The following is an 11,416-nucleotide window of genomic DNA, read 5'->3' as shown; positions in this document are numbered from 1 at the left end:
AATTTTGCCCGGAATATTCGGTCAAGTGAGACCGTTGTAACGGGACACCCTTAGAGTGAATACAATGCTTGCGTGTAGCTTCGCTTCAGGCCAGAGCAGAGAACTACCACGTTTCACGACGCCATTACGATTTGCCCGAGCGCTTGTCATGGATATGCTTGTGAAGCTGTTGAAGGAGGTGTTGCTCAATCTACAATACGCTTAATAACTTGTAATACACAGATTAACAATCATTTCGACAAGTCTCTTTCGAAACTCCGGTAACGTTAATTTTATTAAATATATTTGTCTCTTATGTATTTTTTAAAATTTTTAAATAAACTTCAACATTTTCCAGGAGAGATTTATAAAGAAATAAAGGAAATTTAAAAAAAATTTTGAAACATTTAAAAATAAAGAAATCAAATATTTAAAGATACACCTGTGTATATTTTTGTAGATCTGAAAATCATGGGATTTTAATTAACTACATAAGAGAAAAGTGTTTGGTATTTGTTACTGTAATTGCACGATAAAATAATTGATTAGGCATTCTATTTTTATTACTACTTTAATGGAAGTAACAATAATTATATTTATATAGTTCTACAAAGAATATATGATCGAAAATGACTATATTTATAATTAAATTACAGTTATTGCAACCATATTTTTTTCTCTATGAGAATTTAGTGAATTAGATATACGATAGCATCAAATTTGTCAGTGAAGCTCTGTGAAATCGAAACATTGCAAAATGTTTTTAGCTTCTGCAATTATTTAAATTTACTTCTATTCACTTCGTGAAAGCCATATCAACATGTCATAATGCATTTTCTACCATGTTTTTTAAATCTGTGCGATGCCGCAGATTGTTGGACATACGAATCTCTGGAAGGATCCTCTCGAATCCTTCCGGAAATCCTTCATTGCAAAATACCTCTCGTCCACGCATCTCTCATCGAGCGAGATCGCGCGCGCTTTGCGCCTTTGCCGTGAGTGGAAATTGGTTCCTCTTCGTCTCCGGGTCTAGCAACTTTAATCTCGCGCCAAAATCGATGCGCTCTCCGCCGCCGCGTCGTCCCGACAGGACGGGTACATTGATTTACCTCGTGAGCGACAGGTTTATTACTCCGGCGCGTGTACGAGCGCACCCGCATGAATAAAACCCGAGTCGTACGACTCGCCGGGATTGATTCGGGGCCCCGGCGCGGCTCCTCTCGCGAAGGTGAAATCAGGCGTCCCGCCGTGGAAACGCGCTCGTATAACTCTGCCCGGAGATTCCGAGATTGAATTCCTGCGTTTTTCCGACCCCTTTCTTGAGTCGCCCGTAAAATCCATAATGGTAACGTATACCCCGTACACCGTATCTGCTACTGTTCTCGTCTGTTTCTTTCTTTCATGATTTTCTCCGCCACGATAAAAGTGGAATTGAACGTTCGAAGATTCGTGACATTGTCGTAGTCGAAACGTTTCTCTTCGGTAGGGAACCTTATCGAGAATTGTTTAAATAATATTACGTGAAATTCGAAATAGTAATTGTAATGTTCAGATTGTTTCTGAAAGTACATTATTTTCTAGAAAAAATTATTTATGTTCTCTATGACATGTTGTTTCATTATTACGAAAAAATTGAACGAAAAATTTATTGTAATTTATTCTATTTTCGATATTAAATCTTGGGCTCTGAAGCTAAAATCGGATTTCCGCCAAAGGCAAATGTAGGTATAAATGCAATTTAATTTTCCTTCAACTACATATCGATCTTCATTTAAAATTGAAGGTATTCGCAAGAGCATGACACCGCACTTCGCAATGTGCGAGTCGCGCGATTCGACGAGGAATAAAACCGCGGGAAACTTCTCGCATGCGGACGAGCAGGTTAATTTTGGCGGCGAATTTCATATTCGGTGCGTCACGGGCAAACGACTCTGCCAGTACCGTATCACCACAGTGTTCAAGAGGTGGCCCTGACAGTGACACGCGGTCGCGGCGGGAAAACGTAAAATCCGTGCGAAAATCCGCGCTTGATCGCGAGCGCGAGCGAGTATCGAGCGGCAATCACATCGCCGCAGTTGAAATTGGCATTTTGATTGGGGACGAGACAAAAATTGCGGTCGCTCGAGGATACACGTCGCTGTTGAAATGCGTTCTTCAACGTCGACGTTTCGCTTCAAACGCAGAGATCTCCGTTTAGGTTACGCGATCTGTGTGACTTCCGGCTTCAGCGCGTATCAAAAGCAGACGGTACTTCGTATTCGAGAGCTCGGACATCGCTGTGACACTACGTGCGTCGTAGATCATTGTACTTGGAAAAATAATAAATTGATTGACGATGAGTTAGGAGAAATTCGTCTTAAATGTAAAACGACATTTGATTGTTTTTGAACGATTTAATATTTATTTAATCTTTCGAAGCTGATGGCGGATTTAATTATGAATCTTTTTTTATGCCCTTTAAATAATATAAATTAAATGAATCTTTTGACCCAACATTATTATACCTCTTTATTATTAGCATGAGATGTATAAAATATTCCGACCTTAAAATTTTGCTAAATGTATGATATAAATATGATAAATGCTATTCATACATTGTTAGCGAAAATTGTTTCACAACTTTAAAACTTTGCATTTGTTTTTATCTTTGTATATAATAGTATCAATCTTTATTTAATTGTAAATCATTAAAGAGAATAATGAAAATAGAAATAAAATGTCTGATATGTTAAAAATATTCCACGCGAGTTATAATTGTATTTAAAAAAACCACTTAAGTATTGTAGGATTATGTTACAGGTTTTGACCTCAGTTCTGGAGGGTTAATAATGATATATAAAAAAGTCACTAAGAATTTATATTAAGATTTCTTTCTTTCTTTTTCTTTGCCATTGTTATAACTTTTACACTATCCCAGATAATTCCAACTTTTAGATAACTTCTGTACTTTTTTTCTTTTGGAGTTCGCGTGCAATATCGATATGTATTACGATCTAAAAAAGGATGTGCATTTACCAACGGTCTCGCGAGACGCGATAACGAAGCGTCTGCTTTCGTCGAGAGCTGAGATCTTCTTCGAGTTCGTTGATCGTTCGACTGCATCGACAATCGCGACTCTGGCATACGAGTATTTGAGGTGAAACGGATCGCCCGGAGGTATTCTATCGGGACCCTGAGGTCGACTCGTCGTCGTCGTACGTCGTCGTATGTGAACGTCGATTGCCCGCCGCGACGCACGTTGATTCGAGGCTCTTTCGGGGCTTTTCATCGCAACACTTTCGTCTAGGGCTCTTTGTGCGGTTTAAGGGGAACCTCATGCAACCCAAGGCAATTCGCTCCGAAAGGTGGTTTCGAATTTCATCCCCCTCTATGAAGCGCCCGGCTCGCCTTCAACCCAATCCGAAATCCGTTTCCTCCAGGAGAATCGAGGGCGCCTCTCAAAGGCGACCCGACCTTCATCGATTGCCAGGAAAAGTTGATCCGGGCTTTTCCTCCTTTGAAAGCGAACGACACCCTGTCGTGATCGTCAACTGTATTGGGTAAACTAAAATGTTACTTCTGGCACAGGTCTTCTGTGATATTTGGAGCTCAGTAAATAGATATCGATGATTTAATATTCATCATAGTGAGGAATAGATCAAAATTTCTGATTGAAGAATGTAATAAGAATGTAATAATTTTTTTAAAATTGCGTTGCAATAAACATTTGAGTTAGGTAATTAATTGGTAATTTTGTACTCTGGTAATACTGGTAATTGGTAATACTGTACTCTGCAAAATTATTTATTATCACGATGACGACGATAAAAAGGTAACATTTTAAAACTACTGCAAATGATGTAAACGACGAAACCTTTTGTATTTTACGAACTAGGAAAGATCAGCTGGTTAACCAAGCTAACTGTCGAGGACAGAGAAATATCTCACAAAATCGTAGCAACTCTTTAACGATCTCTGCGTCGTTTCAATTAATGAGAGTAGTAATTATCTGTTATTTAAATAAGACCTTTCAGACAGTGTTTTATGCTCTAATTACAACCATGAGATTATAAAAATTTAAGAATCTCTTTGTATAAATTAATAATATTAAGAACAACTTATGCCATACTAAGCAAAAAATAGTAATAAATAAATAGATCATATTAACAAAAATGAATAGGTGACATAATTAATAGTGACAATACTTCATTTAGCATGAATAATAAAAATTACGGAACATTTCGAATTTTACCCAGGTAGCAACACACGTCATTTTGACGTCATTTTGACGTCAAAAGACGTTATTTTGACGTCAGCTTGCTACCAGGATATTTAGTACTTTTCAGCCGTGGACATTAAATAATGAAAAACACATAAATTACTAATATAAGTAAATAATTATTTATCCAAATATAGTGCACGTTGAATATTTACGAGTTAAAAGATTCGACTTTACATCAAGAGTGAAAATTCTTGGTGCGAAATAACCCTTCTAATCGTCGACGATGCTGCCCCTCGCTAGATATCCACGACTCTGCACCTTCTCCTCCATCTCCTCTCAATCTCGACAGTCTGTTGCGACTACGTCCGGGTGCAAAGACGGAGACACGGAAGCCTCATTTAAATAACAGATAATTGCTGGTCCTGTTAATTGAAGCGCCGCGGGGATCGCCGGAGCAGAAGAGTTACCCAAGATTTCGCGCGTCCTTCCGCCCCCATCGTTGTCCTTCATCTCTTCATCGTCGTCGTCGTCGTCGTCGTCGTCGTGTCTTTCGTTCCGCGCTCGAGTTAGTTAATGCGGGGCTCGTTTTACTACGACGAGTGTATATGCTTTTGTCGTCAGCTGCGACGCGTCTCGGCACTCATTATGCCGCCTCGACTTCGCCTCAAAGCACCGTTGTCGTCAACCGTGCCACAATCGAGAAGTCTCCGCGAAGGCGCGAATGCAATGACAACGCAGACCGACTTATGCCGTATTGCACAAGACAGAGAAGTTTTTCGAGATCTCCGTATTTTCAGCTGTTACATGTGATTTTACTTGTTATGATTTTATAGAAGAATATAGAATACCTATATACATATATAAAACAATTTAAATTCATTATACATAACTCTTAAAAGAGATATGTATTAGAGATACAGGTATATGTATTTTTTAAAAACATGAGAGTCATAACGTAATTTCATGACATTTCAGAGTTTCATTCTTTTTTATTATTTTATTATGAACTGATTTTAATTTCATAGAAAATAGAAAATTATTATCCTGTTTTATTAATGTAGTAATGTATTTGTACAGATGAATTGAAGGAAAGGAGATATGATCTTGTTGTTGTCTTTGCTACCCTTTTCCAATCGTCACCATCGTGCTCATCGTCGCGTTCTTGCATCTTTCATCTCGAACCACCACTCCGTCAATCATCCTTGTCCATCTTCCCTTCTCTTACTCTTCTCTTATCCTACCGTCGTAGATCCCGAAGAGGGTTGACAGCATAAGCCTTGATCTGGCAAGCTCGGTTCCGACAGCAGTTCCCAAACGCATGAATTTTTAATAAAATCACCTACGCCAGACACCGCATGCTCTTTATTCCTCTTTCTCTCTTTCTCTTTCTCTCTCTTTCTCTTTCTCTCTCTTTCTCTCTTTCGGCTAATATAGAACTCTGACAGCTCTAACTGGCGGATAGTAATTCACTCTTTCATGAGAATCGATTGCATAGCCCTGCTACAGTGAGCGATTTTTATCATGCTCGATAACTTGGCCGCGATATCGAATCTCGATAAATTCACGAATGCCATTTTTCACGTTTTCACGTCTAATTGATGGCGTATTTGATCAGATAATTATTATTTACATTAATCGTTAACATCGTTAGTAACGGGAGCAGCAGACGGATTTGATTGCATCGGAATTTTGGGTGACTGCATTTTAATTATTATTTGTAGCTATAACGTTTACAAACCAATATTTCAGAATACTAAATATATACTACAAAAATCGAAAGATTTTTTAATATAAAATATAGGATATATATATATATCTACACTATTAATTAACTTTATAATTCACGTTATACTATATTAATTAAAAAAAATAATTTTAATTTTTATCGCGTATATCAGAAGTATTTACTTTAGCTATACGTATTATTTGTATTATTCATTGAATTGCTTGATAATATCAATAGATGAGAACAGCTAGAAATGCTTCTTTCAGATGTTCCAAAAAATTGTGAAGCTTAGTGCGGATGGGTTTTTCCGGATGATATCTTGTACGGAGTCTATAATAGGATATTGTAATAACTTGATCTTGCCTAAATCGTCTTCTTTTCGTTTGCAACGACCCTCATTCAGGAGAGTTCGTTGATTCCACCACAATACGACATTATTGCTAACATTACGTTATCGCAGTCAGACATCTGTCTGACTACACCCTCACGAAATTCTTGCTACACCGATTTTTATTTGCCCACGTCAAACCACTGCCAAGCGGATTCTATATTTTTATCATTTGTACTCAAAGCAAATGCTGAATGAAATTTTAATATCCAGAAATATATTTAGTTAGATTGAATTCGAAATAATTCAAAGTATTCACTTAAAAATTCTCATAATTTTAACTGCTTGCTTTGTTTAATTTAATTAATAGTAATTTTGCGAGTTCTGTGTCAACATATCTTGCATATTATCATTTACTGAAATAATTTAACCGTTGGAAAGCTGAAAGCAATTAGAGAAATAAGTCTGTTGAATTTAATAAATCAGATTTGTGTCTTTGAGAATTTTAGAATCCGAAAATTTTTCTTTGATGGATTAGAAATTAAAGACTTACCTTATTTACGCATACATTGCTATATTTTATTTATTAAGCGAATTTTATTAAGAATAGTAAACTTTGTGAAAATCGAATGAAAACACATAATATATAATTCTCTTATGTTTTATTATACAACTCATGTATATAAAATATAAAGCTTTGCCAATATTTTGATACTTTAATATACGAATAATTTGATGTTTACATCGAATGCAAAGCGACAGCAAACATATTTCTTGTACTCAGTTTCGATATGTAGCGATTTACTTGAAAATGTAGTTTTTCGGAAACGGTATTTATACTATAACGAGGTTTAACGTTCGAGATTGCATTTGAATTCTCTTTGATATCGACATGTTGGCTCCTTCGATAGTCGAGTCCGATACATCACGTCATGTCGCATTGTAATTAAATTGCGATGCATTTGCAATTGTAATGCAATAATGTGCAGTAACAATCAGCACGCTATAACGCCCGACGACGTATCGCGACGTTGCATTTCCCTCCCAGAATTGATATCGTTCATGTTTGGACGGCTGCGCGGTGTACATTGCTTCTATTATCATAATCGTGGCTAAGTTGTAAACAAACAAATACGTTATTTAGATCGCGTTACAGCGCGCATTTCATTTTGCGTGATTTCAGGAAGCGCAATTACATTTTCATCATTACATTTAATTACAATTTTGTTACTTAATTAGATTTGTTTAATACCGTTTAATTACAAACACGTTTAATTATATGCTGTTGGAAAATTTTATCATCATTCGTTATTGTTATGGTATCTGGATGTTTACTATCAGTTACATATAGGATGTCTCATTTGACTTTGATTTATATTTAATCAATTTTTTTCTTTACGAATTTATAAAGTAATAATTTTTCCTTTAAAAAAATTCCTTTAAAAGATTCAGTAAATGAATTTGAAATAAAGTAACTGTTTAATCCATTTGAGATTAGTGAAACAACATATTTTTGTTATATACCATTACATTGAATGCTCTCCATTCTAAATTTTAAATATTTATCGTATTAAGGCTTTCATATCAAACTTCCACTAGGGAAAAATTAACTTTAAATATGTTAAATAATGCGCAACGAAAGCTCCGCGTGTTGAAACTGCAATATTCCGTATATTCCGGCAATTTTGGATAATAAAATTCTCGTCGCGCACGTTTACGTAAATACAAATAGCAAGATAAAAAGAATTTAGTAAATCCATAAAACAAGAGGAGAGATACGTGTGCGAAATATAAAATATCGTTTCTCTTTCATACGGCAGATCGATTCCGACAACCGAGACGACAAGAAATATTGCACCGGTACGTATTTACGTATCGAGAGGTTAAACGGGGCGCATCGTCGAGTTTATTTCGCAGGCAAGGAATCGATCTTACGCGCGCGCGATATTCCTTAACTTTCTGAAATGGCCGCTGCGGTTTTCCTTTTTTCTCCCGCAAGGAGGACGAACTAGAAAGACGATGAAGAAAAGGGATCATGAGGAGGTAGAAAGAAGAGGGAGAACGCAAAGCAAAGTTTTGCAACGAGCTCGCTCTCGTCGACGATTCATGGACTCAGCGCGATCTCATCTTAAAGATTACATCGAGCAGACTATAACGAACCGGCCCTTTTTTTCTCGTTGGGACTGGTTCAATTCCCTGTCCTACCCTTTATGATATCGCTTTTCCTGCTATCCTAGGCTCGGTCTCTATCCTATTCGTCTGCAGCAGGCCGAAGAGGGAAAGTTCGAACTGCTCTTTGATGACGATGCGTCGCCAAGTCGCCGCGGTGTAGCCTTATTTTATGGGCATCTCGTGATGTAGATATTGATTGAGATTTTTCATCCTCAAATGCCGATAAAGAAGGGGTGTGTCAAGGAAAGAGGGATTTCACTTCTATCGTCTGGTTATTTCGAGGAAGAAACTCGAGTTCCTTGACATGATTCGACATAAAATTTCTTTTTGGAATGTAAATTAATTTTTATAAATACGTATCCGCAGTTACATATCGAATTTGATTGTATCTAATTCAAAATTGTTTATTTAATTTAAATACATGGAAAAATTCGAAAGTTATAAATCGCAAATTTTTAATCTGAAAACAATGAGAGATATAACATCTCTTGAAATGTCAGAATAATATAGTAATATTGCAACATTCTGTATGTGGAAAAAAATTTAAATGTGAAAATATTGTTATCAACATTCCGTGAAAAATATTGTCGCTGTATGTGAAATGTAAAAATCATATTAATTTTGCTGATATAAAAATAAAAGACATTATTTTCTATTTGACAAAAATTCGCTGATCGTAAATCGGCGTGACACAATTACGTTCTAATTAGTTCATACATGTGCATCGCGATCGCATGTCTATTACTATTATTCATTAATCAAATCGGTTAAATAAAACGAAAACGAATTAATCATTAATCAACATTAACCGAGGTTCTTATAAAGCGTGAAAATCTCCAGGATTGATTTTTTGCAAACGGTGAAGTGTGACGAAACGAAATGACAGACGAGCGATAGAAAAAGCGACATGTCGATGGAAATGAAGAATAAAAAGCAACGACGAGCAGAAAGGAAGGAGCACGTATTGTTAAAAACGTGGACATATGGCGTCGAAATGAGCCATTGGGGATTCTCGGAGAGAGCGGGTAGAGTTTGTCGTACGCATCCGTGTTTACTGATTCACCCCTCCGCGTGATGTTCATTGTGCATCGCGCGTTGCACTCTTGCCGCCCTTAACACGCTCATTGAGGCGCGAGGACCGCCTCGCTGTTTTGAGCGATTGAGGGCAAAGACAGGTTGACAGACTCCGCGAATAACTCGAGGGGTGACTGGTCCCATGCCAAAGCTGCAATGATGCTGTTGCTTTTCTATGTAAAACGATTTAAGTTAAGTTGATTCTCAAAAACAAATTAAGGATTTCGCCAGGATTATCGTTCTTCTTAATATCTTCAATATCTTTTTGCTTTATTTTATGCCGGAATTAATAATAACAGACTTCACATTTTTATAACGGAATTAATAACATAAATGTATTCTCTTTTGTATGTGTGTACGTAATTCTTTAATTTAAAATAATATTAGGCGTTTTAAAAATTATTACTTTGATTGAAATTATTTATTATTTATAGAAGAACGAAGATAAAATTCAAGTTTCTCTGTATATATCTAAATCGAAATAATAACATCGACATGTGTTTGATTGTTTGAACATCGGATATCAATTATTATGTACTAAAACATCCGATGTGGCTAAATAAATATTTCATTCGATAAATACGATAATCTCTCGCTTTTTCGCGAATCGAACGTCAATGTGTAGCGCATTAATACGTTTTATTATCACGCGTCCTGACAAAAGATGCACTTGCGTCAAGCCGACGCCACCCTATATATGCGATGCTGGTTGTATACGTTAAATGCACATCCTGGAACAAATTTATCCACAAAAGGCTCATTAACGCCCTTGCATTTAACTCGGTACGAAGCAGAAAATTTATTTACATTAACTCTTTCATGCAGGATGACCTGCTACTATTCTGTGAGCTAATAGAGAGGAACGTATCATAAAAACGGCAATAATTAAATACAAAATATCCTTGTACTAATGAAAATATACATAAATATATTAAATATATTAAATTCTCTCAGCTTTGTATAGAAATGAGATTTAATTTTGATTTGTTTGTTATTAATTTTTTATGACTAAATATCAAAATCATCCTTTTCATTTAGTTACTCCTAGTCCGTGGCCTATTGTTATTTCATTTAGAATTTTTAATAATTTAATTTTTATTATTAGATGATTTCATAATATTGATAATTTTATGTTAATTTTGTCTATTTCTGGAACTTTAGTGTGCATGTATTTATGATGACGGGATATTTTACGAGAGGCTACTTATCAGGGGTGTCATTCTATTTATGTTATTAAAGGAATAAAAATTGGAATGATTTTATTTATTGTCTCAGAAGTAGAATATACAGAATAGGGACATTTGTTAATAATGGATAATATTCATTGCGTTGAAAGTTTAAATGATTTTCCAACTGGACTATGTCATATTATAGGAGATAATTTTAAATAGCAAAGTATTCGTAAGTAGGTACGTCATAAAAGCGTACACTTTCCGTAATTGTAAATTAAATATAAAATGAGATTTCATTTCCCCTCTATGTAATTTCCTGTCTGTATAGTCAATTAAAAAACAAAAAGAAATTTATTAATATTTGGAATGTCTGTCTGTATAAATTTTATCTTTTTTAAGTGTTCATTTGAATTTTCTAATATTAATTATAAAAATATTTTTCATTGTATCTCAGCTGCGATACCGAAGTGTGAAGGTATTGCAATCAAGAATAAAAAAGATTATTCCGATGTAAAAAAATGTTAAAACAAAACAATATTAATGTAGAAACATTTAGAATTAATAAAACACAATTTTTAGCTTAATCACACATTTATTACATGTAATTAATTCTATATACATATTTTCCATGTAAAATCTGAATTACACTGAAAAAAATGCATGTAATTTTACATGGTCATTACATAATCATGACTGGAAAATTGCCTAAATATGATTGGAAATTTACAATTTTCAGTAAATTTCCAAGCATATTTATGTAATTT

General features: G+C 35.3%; 1 protein-coding gene across 1 annotated transcript; it reads left to right on the top strand.

Annotated features, from left to right (window-relative positions):
* The first annotated feature begins 10,454 nt into the window (after positions 1 to 10,454).
* LOC108722241 (cytochrome c oxidase subunit 3-like) lies at positions 10,455 to 10,775 on the top strand. The gene is made up of 2 exons (XM_018447230.1): positions 10,455 to 10,541; positions 10,662 to 10,775. The coding sequence occupies exons 1-2, from the start codon at positions 10,485 to 10,487 to the stop codon at positions 10,773 to 10,775; spliced, it is 171 nt and encodes a 56-aa protein (XP_018302732.1). The 5' UTR covers positions 10,455 to 10,484.
* The last annotated feature ends 641 nt before the right edge of the window (positions 10,776 to 11,416 follow it).

Source organism: Mycetomoellerius zeteki, unplaced genomic scaffold (assembly GCF_001594055.1).
Source record: "Mycetomoellerius zeteki isolate Tzet28-1 unplaced genomic scaffold, Tzet1.0 scaffold20, whole genome shotgun sequence".
NCBI classification, from domain to species: domain Eukaryota; kingdom Metazoa; phylum Arthropoda; class Insecta; order Hymenoptera; family Formicidae; genus Mycetomoellerius; species Mycetomoellerius zeteki.
Note: the sequence above shows the minus strand (reverse complement) of the source record. Positions and strands in the feature narration are given on the sequence as shown.